At 45.0% G+C, this 15710-nt stretch overlaps 1 protein-coding gene across 1 annotated transcript in view; it reads left to right on the top strand.

Annotated features, from left to right (window-relative positions):
* Window positions 1-15710, top strand: part of LOC124613564 — a 68645-nt gene that overhangs the window by 19496 nt on the left and 33439 nt on the right. The window contains exons 2-3 of the mRNA XM_047142278.1: window positions 9078-9320; window positions 12851-15381. Of these exons, the coding sequence (XP_046998234.1) occupies window positions 9078-9320; window positions 12851-15381 (2774 nt within the window). The remainder of the gene's footprint in view (window positions 1-9077; window positions 9321-12850; window positions 15382-15710) is intronic.

Below are 15710 nucleotides of genomic sequence, written 5' to 3' on the forward strand. Positions count from 1 at the left end.
GGTGTCATTTACCGCTTAAGTCATCAGATGAGCAAAACTAATGACAAAACGATTTAAACAAGATATATATATATATATATATATATATATATATATATATATATATATATATATATATAGTGCGAAAAGTAACAATTGGCTCTAATGAATGAAAATTGTGAATTCGTCCACATGAGTACCAAAAGGAATCCCCTAAATTTCAGTTACAGGATAAAACACACAAAACTAAATGCTGTAAATCCAACTAAATACTTAGGGATGATAATTACGAACAACTTAAACTGGTACAATCACATAGATACCGTTATGGGGAAAGCAAACCAAAGACTGCGATGTATTGGCAGAACACTTAGAAAATGCAATAGGTCTACTGAAGACACTCTTTACACTACGCTTGTCCACTCTCTTCAGGAGTATTCTTCTACGGTGTGGGATCCGCATTAGATGATACTGAAGGCGGACATCGAAAAAGTTCAAAGAAGGGTAGCTGATTTTGCATTATCATCACGAAGTATGGGAGAGAGCGCCACGGAAATGACGTGAATTGGGATGGCACTTATTAAAACAAAGGCGTTTTTCGTTGCAGCAGGATCTCCTCCTGACATTTCAATCGTCAACTTTCTCCTCCAATCGAGAAAATATTCTGCTGTCACCCATCTACATAGGGAGAAATGTTTATCACGATAAAACACGAGAAATCAGACTCGCACAGAAAGATTTAAATGCTCGTTTTTTACGCGCGTCGTTGGAGAGTGGAATCGTCGAGGTTGTTTGATGAACGCTCTGCCAGGCACTTAATTGTGGATTGCAGAGTAATCATATAGATGTAGATGCTTCACTTTTTTGTCAGGAAGTGTAGACGGCGATTATGTGGTTGGTGCTACGGGGTGGATATGTTGCAGATCACCTGAGATATGCTTCCAGTAGTTCTGTGATGGTAGGGAAAGGGGGTGGTGTGATCGCCATGTCCCAGTTTGGTACCTTTACAGTATGTAATCATCAGTGAGGGTCTTCATCTCGATACACCGTACCTGAATAAAGAAGTTGACTCTCATCCTCGAACTGAGGTCATCATGAAGTCTATAGCAGTGATGGCGCTTAACGCTGAAACAACCGGTTTTCCGTTAAATCTTTTTTGACTCCAGTTGATTGTTAAAACCTTTCAAAGTAACCGGTGTCTGAAATTACTGACTTTCGCTCTTTTATTGCTGTTATTTCCAGTAATAACGTAGACTTCGAACAAAGACTGAAAGATTCTGATGGTGATCTAGATCGACATGGGGTTGAGGCTGTAGCAGAAATCTGTCTCAGTGTCTCCAGCAAAGATAGTGAAGATGGAGATGTACGCAGCGACTGCCGGAGAGAAAATTCACCGGATGATGACTGTCATGCATACCTAAAGCTACCACAAAATTAAAGGTTCAATCATTATCCTAAATTTACAGCACGTCTATAAGGGCGGCGACTACGCAGGGGTGTATCAGGAGAACCAAAACTGGCAATCTACTGATCGGAGCGTGAAATGCTAGATCTCTCAATCGCGCAGGTAGGTTAGAAAATTAAAAAAATTATAGGTAAATGAGTCAAATCTACATTCCCTTCCAGAGAACGTAGTAGACATTTTCAGCTTGTATGATGTCTTAAGTCTGACGTGCCTCCTCCCGTTTTAAATCTTTTAAAGCAAATGGAGCACTGTATCTCGTTTCTACCACACTTAGTAAAATATTTCCAAACTATGTATGAACCCACACATGTACCGTCTAATAGACCACGCCTCATGGCAACAGCTGCTTATTGTCTCCGCAGTGCTGTACCGATTCTTACATCATATATTTGTTTCTCGTTTCTAACTGCTGGCGTTGTTATTAAAATAGCACTGATCGCTTTCCAATTTTTTATAATAATGCAATATTTAATTCAATGGAAATTTCACGAATAAACATTACACCTTTTCTAAAAAACAAGTGTTTTATTTAAAAACCAAAAATTTTAGCACAGCTGTTACAGAAAATTGATACGTCGGTTCTACATCTGTATGGCTACTCAGCAAATCACACTTAAGTGCCTCGCAGAGGGTTCATCGAACCACCTTCTGCGGCTGGTCCCGGCGGAGGTTCGAGTCCTCCCTCGGGCATGGGTGTGTGTGTTTGTCCTTAGGATAATTTAGGTTAAGTAGTGTGTAAGCTTAGGGACTGATGACCTTAGCAGTTAAGTCCCATAAGATTTCACACACATCTGAACATTTCAACCACTTTCATAATAATTCTCTGTTATTGCACTCTAGAACAACGCGCGGAAAATATGAAGACCTCTATCTTTCCATGCGAGCTCCTATTTCCCTTATTTTTTATGATAATTGTTTCTCCCTATGTAGGTCGGAATCAACAAAATATTTTCGCATTCGGTGGAGGAAGTCGGTGATTGAAATTTCGTGAGAAGACGCCCACCGCAACGAGAAACGCCTGTGTTTTAATGATGTCCACCCCAAATATTGCATCATGACCGTGACTCTCTCCCCAATTTCTCGATAACACAATACGTGGTGCCCTTCTCTGAACTTTGTCGATGTATTCCGTTAGCCCTATCTGGTAACGATTCCACACCGCGCAGCAGTACTCCAAAACAGGACGGACAAGCGTAGTGTAGGCAATTTCTTTAATAGATCTGTTCATCTTGTAAGTGCTCTGCCAATAATGCAGTCCTTGGTTCGCCCTTCCCACAACATTTTCTGTGCGTTCCTACCAATTTAAGTTGTCCGTAATTGTAATTCCTAGGTGTTTAGTTGAAATTACGACCTTTAGAGTTGATTGATTTACCGTGTAACCGTAGTTCAACGGATTCGTTTTAGCACTCATGTGGATGACCTCACACTTTTCATTATTTAGGGTCAATTGCCAATTTTCGCACCACACAGATATCTTATCTAAATCGTTTTGCAATTGGTTTTGATCATCTGATGCCTTTACAAGACGATAAACGACAGCATCATCTGCAAATAACCTAACACGACTGCTTAAATTGGCAGTTTGTATGGACAAGGAACAGCCTATAACACTACCTTGGGGAACGCCAGAAATCACTTCTGTTTTACTCGATGACTTTCCGTCAATTACTGTGAACTGTGACCTCACTCACAGGAAATCACGAGTCCAGTCACATAACTGAGACGATATACTATAAGCACGCAATATGATTACAAGCTGCTTGTGAGGTACGCCGTCAAAAGCCTGCTGGAACTCAAGAAATACAGAATAAGTTTGAAGTCTTTTCTCGATAGCATTCAACCCTTATTTTGAGTAAAGAGCTAGTTGTGTTTCACAAGATCGATGTTTTCTAAATTCGCGTTGACTGTGTCTCAATAGACCGTTCTCTGCGAGGTAATTCACAATGTTCGAACACAATATATGTTCCAAAATCCTGATAAATACCGACGTTAATGATATGGGCCCGTAATTTAGTGGATTACTCCTATTGCCTTTCTTGAATATCGGTGTGACCTGTGCAATTTTCCAGTCTTTGGGTGCGGATCTTTCGTCGCGCGAGCGGTTGTGTATGATTGTTAGGTATGGAGCCAGTGCATCGGCATACTCTGAAAAGAGTTTAGTTGGTATAGAATCTGGGCCGGAAGACTTTCTCTTATTGAGTGATCTGAGTTGCTTCACTACTCCGAGAATATCTACTTCTAACAACAGAAATTCCCCTTCGCCCCCCCCCCCCCTTTTCAGATTTGCGGTAAAATGACCCAGTGGATAGCCCGTCAGAAGCTGAACACAGTTTAAGCATGAAAACAAGAAGGTGTGTACTAAACTCTAAAAAAAGAAGCAAAATAGAAACAGTAAACGGTCCAGTCTCAAGACGTGCCACATCGAGCGACTCTCCACACTCACGGCGCCGTGGTTGTGTGGTCGCGGTGTTGGAGTGCGAAGTGGGAGACCCGGGTTCAAATCTCCCTCGTGTCCCATTTCTTTTCCACAAATTTATGAACTGTCTGTCCGGTCGTTGATGTGTCGAACCTCCCTCTGTAGTCTTGGCAGTTGTCATACTATACACTGGTTACAGAATATGAGTCATGTGGAAAGAATATATTACAGTTGCAAATAAATGTGATGAACAGTGAGAGCAGGCGAGATGCCGCACAGACCTCTCACAAAAATGAAAACAGCAAATAAACGGGTGTGAACTATGTCAAAACGAAAGAATTCAAAAGCCAAAACTTTGAAAACGTAGCGCAAGGAGCATAACGTGTGGTACCTGTGTAGAACAAATAGGGGGAACGTACATCTGGAGATCTCTTCGTTAGACGTCGTTGTTGCGAACGAACGTTACACGACGATACAGACACAAATCTGAATACAGCGAACAGGCATATAAGTGACAGGGCGGACATTTCATTATTTTGTGAAGAAAAGGTGGGGCACGAGGGAGATTGGAACCCCGATCTCCTGCTTCGCAGTCCAACACCGTGACTACCTTTTTTTTTTAATTGATAGACCTCATTTTGCTCATTATTGTTCTTTGCATTTGTTCGGGACGTCCCATGACACCCGTTCAAGTTCATCATTTGTCCATTCACTGAGTTTTTATTTTATTTTTATTACAGATGGCAGCTAACCCTCTGCCCGAAAACGCCGAACTACCGGCTCACGATGCAACAGTCATTCAAGGTCGCTCGATGTTGCACATGGTCATCTTGGACCTTCGCTGTTTCTATTTTGCTTCTTTTTTCCACAGCTGAGGACACCTTCTATCTGTTTGATGCTTGATCTGTATTCAGTTTTTGACTGGATATCCACTGGGCAATCTTACCACTAAATCTGAGGGGGTGTGATTGAGCATGTCCCTTGTAAGTTATTCATGTTGGCAGCTGCTCTTGATTCGAATTCTGGAACATTTACTTTGTCTGCTTTGGTGAAGGAGTTTCGAAACGTTATGTTTACTAATTCTGCTTTAGATTTTTCTTACCTGGTTATAAGCAAAAAATTCAAAAAGGTGTTGTAGATGGGACAAAGAAACACCGAAAAACCGGTTATTTACGAGGGTTGCCCAGAAAGTAATGCACCACCTTTTTTTCCTCCAACAATTCTTTATTGAACATAATCAGAGTTACACACACGAAAGAATGGTGTTTCATCTACACACCCTATTTTTGCACGTAATCTCCATCCCGTTCTATGGCCTTCCTCCAGAGAAACAAAGGAGTGTATGCCCTGTCACTACCAATCCATGTCCTGGTGGCGAAGCCAGTGCTTCACTGTGTGAATCACCTCCTCATCGTCCTCAAAATGTCTTCCATGAATGGCATCCTTTAATGGCCCAAACAAGTGGAAATCAGAGGGGGTTAGGTCAGGGCTGTAGGGTGGATGGGGTAAAACTGTCCAATCCTGTTTTGCAGTGTGTTAAACAGCCCTCAGACTTGTTAGGGCCGTGCGTTATCGTGTTGCAGCAAAATATCTCCTGGGTTGCTGTGGCGCCGAAGTCGCCAGAAGCGCGTCTTGAGTTTTGTTAATGTGTTGACAAATGCTTCTGAATTAATGGTACTGCCTCTTGCCATCACATCAATGAGATCATACCTTCACAGTCCCAGAACCCGGTGATCATAACCTTACCGGCGGAAGCAGTTGCTTTGAATTTTTTCATCTGTGGGTAGCGGGAATGCCGTCATTCCATCGACTGTCGTTTTGTTTCGGGCTCAAAATGTGGACCCAGGTATCATCAACTATCACAATTCGGGACCAGAAGGCTTCAAAACATTGCAACAAATCGAGACAAACATTTTTTCTGTGCGATTTGTGATCCACCGTTAGACACCGCGGGAGCCGCCTTGCACACACTTTTGAATATCCAAGAGTGAGAATAATTGCATCCACTCTCCCTATGCTGATTGACAGGTTCAGCACGAACTGCCGAGTCGTAATGCGTCTGTTCTCACGAATGACATCAGCTCGCTGCAGTATGTCAGCTCGACAGCCGTGGATGGTCTCCCCGATCGCTGCAAGTAGTGGCTCTCCGATGAACCACCTTCTGATGACCTCACCCTCCGTTCCCAGCGACTAACTGTACTTCATACTTATATGAATATGGTGTCTGTTCTTTCGGACATGTCCGACAGAACAGACATCATATCCATATAAGCATATAGTTCTGGCAATATCGGCCATGACCTTCATCTTCTGTGCGGATGCACACATACACTCCTGGAAATTGAAATAAGAACACCGTGAATTCATTGTCCCAGGAAGGGGAAACTTTATTGACACATTCCTGGGGTCAGATACATCACATGATCACACTGACAGAACCACAGGCACATAGACACAGGCAACAGAGCATGCACAATGTCGGCACTAGTACAGTGTATATCCACCTTTCGCAGCAATGCAGGCTGCTATTCTCCCATGGAGACGATCGTAGAGATGCTGGATGTAGTCCTGTGGAACGGCTTGCCATGCCATTTCCACCTGGCGCCTCAGTTGGGCCAGCGTTCGTGCTGGACGTGCAGACCGCGTGAGACGACGCTTCATCCAGTCCCAAACATGCTCAATGGGGGACAGATCCGGAGATCTTGCTGGACAGGGTAGTTGACTTACACCTTCTAGAGCACGTTGGGTGGCACGGGATACATGCGGACGTGCATTGTCCTGTTGGAACAGCAAGTTCCCTTGCCGGTCTAGGAATGGTAGAACGATGGGTTCGATGACGGTTTGGATGTACCGTGCACTATTCAGTGTCCCCTCGACGATCACCAGTGGTGTACGGCCAGTGTAGGAGATCGCTCCCCACACCATGATGCCGGGTGTTGGCCCTGTGTGCCTCGGTCGTATGCAGTCCTGATTGTGGCGCTCAGCTGCACGGCGCCAAACACGCATACGACCATCATTGGCACCAAGGCAGAAGCGACTCTCATCGCTGAAGACGACACGTCTCCATTCGTCCCTCCATTCACGCCTGTCGCGACACCACTGGAGGCGGGCTGCACGATGTTGGGGCGTGAGCGGAAGACGGCCTAACGGTGTGCGGGACCGTAGCCCAGCTTCATGGAGACGGTTGCGAATGGTCCTCGCCGATACCCCAGGAGCAACAGTGTCCCTAATTTGCTGGGAAGTGGCGGTGCGGTCCCCTACGGCACTGCGTGCATCCGTGCGTCGCTGCGGTCCGGTCCCAGGTCGACGGGCACGTGCACCTTCCGCCGACCACTGGCGACAACATCGATGTACTGTGGAGACCTCACGCCCCACGTGTTGAGCAATTCGGCGGTACGTCCACCCGGCCTCCCGCATGCCCACTATACGCCCTCGCTCAAAGTCCGTCAACTGCACATACGGTTCACGTCCACGCTGTCGCGGCATGCTACCAGTGTTAAAGACTGCGATGGAGCTCCGTATGCCACGGCAAACTGGCTGACACTGACGGTGGCGGTGCACAAATGCTGCGCAGCTAGCGCCATTCGACGGCCAACACCGCGGTTCCTGGTGTGTCCGCTGTGCCGTGCGTGTGATCATTGCTTGTACAGCCCTCTCGCAGTGTCCGGAGCAAGTATGGTGGGTCTGACACACCGGTGTCAATGTGTTCCTTTTTCCATTTCCAGGAGTGTATTATCCGAACTCTTACGGGACTTGGTAAGAATGTCTTCCACGAGTAATGAGTATGTTGGGTAGGAACACTACGAATGTAGTGTGTGGACATACTGGGTGATCAAAAAGTCAGTATACATTTGAAAACTTAATAAACCACGGAATATTGTAGATAGAGAGGTAAAAATTGACACACATGCTTGGAATGACATGGGGTTTTATTAGAACAAAAAAAAAAAAAAATTGCTAGACACGTGAAAGATCTCTTGCGCGCGTCGTTTGGTCATGATCGAGTGCTCAGCCGCTAGTTTCGTCATGCTTGGCCTCCCAGGTCCCCAGACCTCATTCGGTGCGATTATTGGCTTTGGGGTTACTTGAAGTCGCAAGTGTATCGTGATCGACCGACATCTCTAGGGATGCTGAAAGACAACATCCGACGCCAATGGCTCACCATAACTCCGGACATGCTTTACAGTGCTGTTCACAACATTATTCCTCGACTACAGCTATTGTTGAGGAATGATGGTGGACATATTGAGCATTTCCTGTAAAGAACATCATCTTTGTTTTGTCTTACTTTGTTATGCTATTCTGATCAGATGAAGCGCCATCTGTCGGACATTTTTTGAACTTTTGTATTTTTTGGTTCTAATAAAACCCCATGTCATTCCAAGCATGTGTGTCAATTTGTACCTCTCTATCTACATTATACCGCGATTTATTCAGTTTTCAAATTTATACTGACTTTTTGATCACGCGGTACAAGGCGAAAATGTGCGTCTCGCGGGAGGCGTGTGCGAGATAGTCCCTGCAGTCGCACTATCCTCTGTGCCCTCGGTAGCTCAGTTGGACCCCTCCGTGATAAAAAAACTGTGTGAATGGATCACCGCTGAACATGTGCTACGGATGTCACGGGACGTCCGCCCCGACCAAATACAACGAACAATAACGATCAAAATGAGCTTAAAAATGGATAGAGCGTCTGCCATGTGAGCAGGAGGTCTCGGGTTCGAGTCCCGATCGGGGCACACTATTTCACCTGTCCCCGTTGATACATATCAACGCCCGTCAGCAGCTGAAGGTATTAAAATATAATTCTGATAACTGTACTTCTGTCGACAGCAGATGCTCCTTAGACTTCAGGTGACGTCAGATAATACACACGTAACGTTTCGCATTCGTAGCGTTGCTTTCGGATGGGAAAAAAAAATAATAATAATAATTCCGGTGCGTTACTTTTTGGGCAATTCTCGTAGAACTAAAATATCGGTACTGTGTTTTAACCCGCAGGTTTTTCCCACCCCTAGTCTATAGGCGTATTAGGCAGAATTAGTGTGGTGTCTACTGGATGTGACAGGGTTTTTTTCTTTTTTTTTGCGATGTGCTTATTTGAAACACGTAGGGTGGAAATTTAGCGGTGATTTTATGGCACGCGCGTGATCCTCGTTCCGCTGAGCGCCGAGCTGGTTGCGAGCACAGTGTGTGAGATTGCCGGATGTGTTACAGGCGGCACCGATGCCTGAACCGGCCGGTGACGGACGACGGGCCGCCGCTGGCGCTGGAGCCGGGCGCCGAGCTGCCTCGCGCCTCGCACCTGCACGCCGACTTCCCGGCCCACCCGCCGGGCGCCGCGCAGCGCCCGCGCCCCGTGCGCCTCCACACGCAGCTCGAGCTGCCCGACGGCTCCATCACCGCCGTCTCCTCCTACCGCCACGACTACGACGAGAAGCACGCCGAGAGGCAGCAGAGGTAAGCCCCACCACTGCTCTGCTTTCTTCTGCCTACTGCAAACCTCTCCTATGGCCGCGCGGGATAAGCCGAGCGGTCTAGGGCGCTGCAGTTATGGGCTGTGCGGCTGGTCCCGGCGGAGGTTCGAGTCCTCCCTCGGGCATGGGTGTATGTGTTTGTCCTTAGGATAATTTAGGTTAAGTAGTGTGTAAGCTTAGGGACTGATGACCTCAGCAGTTAAGTCCCATAAGATTTCACACACATTTGAACCTCTCCTATGCCACACTTCTTTTATATTTACATTGCATTAGTCGTGCTCAATATAAAACACTTCCTAATCTAGACACATAGGAATTAAAGATGTTAGCTGCCAGTGGCCACTGATTTTTACCAAAGGGGCAAGCTGAAAATTTGTACCGGATCGGGATTGGAACCCAGCTCTCCTTCAGCGCAGATACACACCGAGCTCGAACCCTTACGGAAACTGGCGAGATGGCGCGTGTAATACGTCAGTTAAAAGAAGTTATAAACCTGTACCTGAAGTGTTGGCAGAAGAGCCAACACCGTGTTGCTAGAGGAGGCCGAAATGCACGCGTTTAATTACACGCAGACTGGCGTGAGGTCTGGAACAGGTCAGCGAAATAAGACTAGCAAAACAGGAGGTACTGGTAGAATACTTAACTTTAATCCACAATTGGTGAACATCTCTCGTTACTGTACAAGCTTCACAATATTAATTATCAAATGCTATGGCGCCTTGCTAGGTCGTAGCAAATGACGTAGCTGAAGGCTATGCTAACTATCGTCTCGGCAAATGAGAGCGTAATTGTCAGTGAACCTTTCCTAGCTAAGTCGTCCGTACAACTGGGGCGAGTGCTAGTACGTCTCTCTAGACCTGCCGTGTGGTGGCGCTCGGTCTGCAATCACTGACAGTGGCGACACGCGGGTCCGACGTATACTAATGGACCGCGGCCGATTTAAAGGCTACCATCTAGCAAGTGTGGTGTCTGGCGGTGACACCACAGTACCTATCATATAGACCTTTAACAATTTCCTTACCTTACTTTGTTATCTGTTCTACCTAACATTGTTTCGATCTTAAGGAAGTTCTAATCTCTATACATTTCTTACTTCTTTTTCGGATAAGAGCAACGTCAAAATTTGCTACGGAAACGAACCTGATCATCCGCTAGTACTTCTTCGATTTTTTTCTTTCAGTTCCTCTGTGCACTATTCCAGTCAGCGAATAAAACGTGTAATCCATCATCCTCGCCATATAGTGGTCAGGCTCCTGCTCAATATCCACGCCTTATTCAGTTGTGTGAGAGTACAGCTTTAACTGAAATCAAACGGTACATATCACGCTGCTTCGTTGAGTGTGGAGGCAATGCTAATCTTTCTTCATCGTCCTGAGTACCTCACTAGTAATTCTATTGCTATTAGAAACAATTTTTTCACCTTAAATTTACAAATATTCTGAAAATCCATGTTCAGTATGGGACCACAGATTCTTTCTATACAAAATTTTCCTTTATCGAATTGCTACGGAATTTCTCTATTCATACAAACTTCCACTGAGTTATCTGCTGTTTATTCTGCGCTTAATATGTCCCCATTTACAACTTCTTTATATATTTGTTCCTTATTTCTCGGAATTATATTTAAACAACTTCTCTACACTTATGACTTATTCATTTTCTTTTCGTTTTTCGCACTTCCAATTCGTTTATCTTACAAGTGCCGTTACTACTGGCAATATCCCTTCAATTTTTTCTCTAATTAATAACTGCATATATTTCTTCTGTTCTTTATAGAGTACTGGCGCTGTCCTTCCACATCGACATACTTTTTCGCTCCCCTATATATCCCTCCTTGTAACATGCGTCGTCCTCTACAGAACTGCCTTCTGTGCCTTTATGGAGATCTATACTTACAGGATCAAAGAACTTGAAGCATCCCTTTATTTTGAATAGAATTTATAAATATTCCTTTGCTTTTTGTTCTGCTACTATTTGCATCTGCTTCTGGCTGTTCCTCAGTACGTGATAAATAAACCTACTGCTCAAACATTCCTTTCTCTCTCTTCGTCAAGATATCGTTCAAATATTTCTATTACTCCATCGAACCTCGTTAACACACTTTCCCGTCATCTCTAAATAATATTACGAGATTCTGTGCAATTTGGTATGTCTTTTTATCACACCGATGTTAGGCTGATTGAGATAACACGGTTCAGACTAAGGTTTCGTTCTCGAAATTAGCGAGATTTCATTCTCCACCCAGGTATCGTAATGCGGTTTCTGCAATATACAAAAATCTAAGGTCATTGTTGATAGCCGTTATTATTCTTGTTCAAATAGGTTATTGCCCCGTCTCTAACGGCGTTGTGGCGAAAAGGCTGCTAGCGTTAATGTTTTATTCAGTCTGACCACTTCATTTGTTTATTGTTCCTAATTTTTTTCAAATTTTCTCTCTCATACACCTGCTACGTAATACATCTGTGTATAGGAATATTTCTAACTGACACCTATCCCGAAAAGAGAGTATTTCTTCCTTTTATTTGATCTTTTAGGTCCGACTTTCTCTTTCCTAAATCAAAGCCCAGCAGTGCTTTCATGTCATACATTGACCCTCCTCTGCTGCTGCTCTTATTATCACAGTGAAAGTCAGTTCGTGGAGTATTTATGTATCTCACAATTTTTGCATATATTATGTCTCGTAATGTCACCCCTAGCGTTGTTTTGGTTCACGGTCTCCATTTTATCTATTACGTGCCAGCTCTGACGAGCTGATTTTAGCATTCTGTAAAGAGTTTGCTTCCTCAATAACTTTCCACTCTCCCAGTACGCCCTGCTGTCTTGCTTCACAATTCTCGCAAATTGCATAAATTTCCTTCGATGGCCATGCGTTTGATTTGCTGGAATAACTTCTTCCCATTCGTATTTCATTTACATGTCATTTCGATTCTTTATCCCACTGCTTACGAATGAAGTTTACTTATTTTCTTCATTTAACAATTTTCTTTTAACACCTTTCTCGGTGTGAATCTGCAGGTATCTGAAACGATTTTCTCCGCATAACCGAATATAATACGTCATGGACCAAACAATGTGCAATACCTGTACTCGCACATAACGCCTCTGGAATTGCCATCACTAGAAATGGAACAAATAGAAAGTACCATAAACGATAAAAGAAAAGTATCAAATCTGTTTTAATGAAGCGAAAATGGAGGCATTCGTAGCACAGCTGTGAGAATGGTATTATAAAGTCAATCAAAAATCCAGAAGCATGTTATTTATTAGCCTCTGTAAATTAAACTTCCAACTACAGTATATCACCATATGTTCACAATATTAATATTTCTTTGCGTGTTTGATTATGATTCTTAGCTGTATATGAGTAAGTGTCGAAACAATGTAGTTCGTAATAAAATAAGCGTTTGTGATGATTTCTCTACTTTGCTGTGTGTTGAAGCCTGCAGTCAAAATTGAGTTTTCGTAGAGGGAGAACCGTAACAGGTCGTAACATCCATATGGTCTCTTTTTCAGGTACACATACGAGGACCACCTGCATCTCGATGGGCAGTTCGAAGGTCAAAGTCACCTTCACGAAGAGTTCCGCGCAGTGCGTGGTGAACGTGCTCCAGTTGTGAAGCATGGTGACCATCTTCGTCTGGAGGGAGAGTTTCAAGGTCAGAGCCATCTCAGAGAAGAGTTCAAACCCGTTCGTGGTGAGCGTGCTCCAGTGGTGAAACATGGTGACCATCTGCGTCTGGAGGGGGAGTTCCAAGGACAAAGTCATCTGCACGAAGAGTTCAAAGAAGTCCGTGGAGAACGCGCTGAAGTTGTGCGTCACTCTGACAACCTGAGGCTCGAAGGCGAATTCCAGGGACATAGCCACCTAAGGGAGGAGTTTCGTGAGGTTCGGGGCGAACGTGCTCCGGTAGTCAAGCACGGAGATCACCTTCGCCTCGAGGGAGACTTCCAGGGACAAAGCCATATCCACGAAGAGTTCAAGCAAGTTCGCGGGGAGCGAGCGGAGGTGGTGCGTAGAACTGACAACCTAAGACTCGAAGGCGACTTCCAGGGACAGAGCCACATAAGGGAAGACTTCCGCGAGGTGAGAGGCGAAAGAGCAGATGTCGTCCGCCACACTGACAACCTGAGGCTAGAAGGAGAATTCCAAGGCCAGAGCCATCTACGTGAGGAGTACACAGTTACAAAAGGAGAAAGGGCTCTTGTCAGAAAGCCTGAGGACAACCTGCGTCCTGAAGGCGAATATAGTCCAGAGAAGAGAGACGACTATGGGGCAACTAGAGGAGAAAGGGCCCCAGTAAAGAAACCACAAGACAATCTGAGACCTGAGGGAGACTTTGCCAAACGTGAGCCTGTACAAGTTGGACCTGGAGATAGAGCTCCAATAAAGAAACCACAGGACAATCTGAGACCTGAGGGCGACTTTGCCAAACGTGAACCTGTTCAAGTTGGACCTGGCGACAGAGCTCCAATAAAGAAACCACAAGACAACCTGAAACCAGAGGGAGAGTTTGCCAAGCGCGAACCTGTACAAGTTGGACCTGGAGACCGAGCTCCAATAAAGAAGCCACAAGATAATCTGAAACCAGAGGGAGAGTTTGCCAAACGTGAACCTGTACAAGTTGGACCTGGAGACAGGGCACCAATTAAGAAACCACAGGACAATCTGAAACCAGAGGGAGAGTTTGCCAAACGCGAACCAGCACAAGTTGGGCCTGGAGACCGAGCTCCAATAAAGAAGCCACAAGATAATCTGAGACCTGAGGGAGACTTTGCCAAACGTGAACATGTTCAAGTTGGACCTGGCGACAGAGCTCCAATAAAGAAACCACAAGACAACCTGAAACCAGAGGGAGAGTTTGCCAAACGCGAACCTATACAAGTTGGACCTGGAGACCGAGCTCCAATAAAGAAGCCACAAGATAATCTGAAACCAGAGGGAGAGTTTGCCAAACGTGAACCTGTACAAGTTGGACCTGGAGACAGGGCACCAATTAAGAAACCACAGGACAATCTGAAACCAGAAGGAGAATTTGCCAAACGTGAACCTGTACAAGTTGGACCAGGAGAAAGGGCTCCAGTCAAGAAACCTCAAGACAATCTAAGACCAGAGGGTGAATTTGCGAAACGAGAGCCCTCTGACGTAAGGCCAGGAGAACGTGCTGACGTAGTTAAGCACCCAGATAACCTAAAACTTGAAGGTGATTTCGACAGGCCTGATGGAGTGCTGTACAGGCCAGGAGACAGAGCTCCCATCGTTAAACATCCGGATAACTTGCGACTGGAAGGAGACTTCGACCGTCCAGAAAAAGCGAAATTCGGTCCTGGAGAAAGGGCTGACGTAAAACGGCCTCAAGACAATTTAAGACCTGAGGGTGAATTCACGGGTAGGAAAAGAGACGATTATACTCCGACTAAAGGAGATAGGATGCCAGTCAAAAAGCCAGAAGATAACCTAAAGCCAGAGGGTGACTTCACTGGTACAAAACGAGACGATTACACACCAACTAAGGGAGAAAGGATGCCTGTCAAAAAGCCAGAAGACAATCTAAAGTCAGAGGGTGAATTTCTAGGAAGAAAGAGGGACGAATTCAGTCCAACTAAAGGAGAGAGAGCACCTGTGAAAAAACCACAAGACAACCTGAAACCAGAAGGCGATTTTACTGGAAAGAAACGTGACGACTTCACAGCGACAAAAGGCGAAAGGGCGCCTACTAAGAAACCGGAGGATAACTTAAAACCTGAAGGTGATTTTGTGGGTGAGAGAAGAAATGAATACACAGTGGTTAAAGGTGACCGAGCTGTGGTGCGTAAGCCGTCGGATAATTTGAAACCTGAAGGTGAATTCACAGTGGAAAGACGGAACGAGTACACCGCTGTGAGGGGCGAACGAGCTGAAGTGCGCCGACATGAGGACCACTTGAAGATGGAGGGGGAGTTTATCGGCCAGACCACTTTACACGAAGAGTTCCAGGTCGTTCGTGGAGAAAGAGCCGAAGTAAAGCGTCATGAAGACCATCTCAGAACGGAAGGTGATTTTACATGTAAGTAAAACATTGAACTAATTTTTTTCATGAAAAGCGAAGAGGCCAACTTGATTTAAACACCTCCTGGAGGTATCGTGATCTACCGATCTGCCATTATGATTAAGTCTTCTATAACTTAGCTTAATTGCCCCTTGGAGACTGTGCGATGGACTGTCAATGGATCTCAGACACTTCCTTGTCTGTAGTTTGCTGAATCCTGACAAAAAGTATTAATTTTGAAAGAAGAAAGACAAGAACACAAGCACTGAGAAGGAAATCGAACATGACCATTTCAAGCTAACACTTTTGTTCACTTTTCTACTTCCTTTTCGTCTTCTCTGGTTGTG

The sequence above is a fragment of the Schistocerca americana genome, chromosome 4, assembly GCF_021461395.2.
Source record: "Schistocerca americana isolate TAMUIC-IGC-003095 chromosome 4, iqSchAmer2.1, whole genome shotgun sequence".
NCBI classification, from domain to species: domain Eukaryota; kingdom Metazoa; phylum Arthropoda; class Insecta; order Orthoptera; family Acrididae; genus Schistocerca; species Schistocerca americana.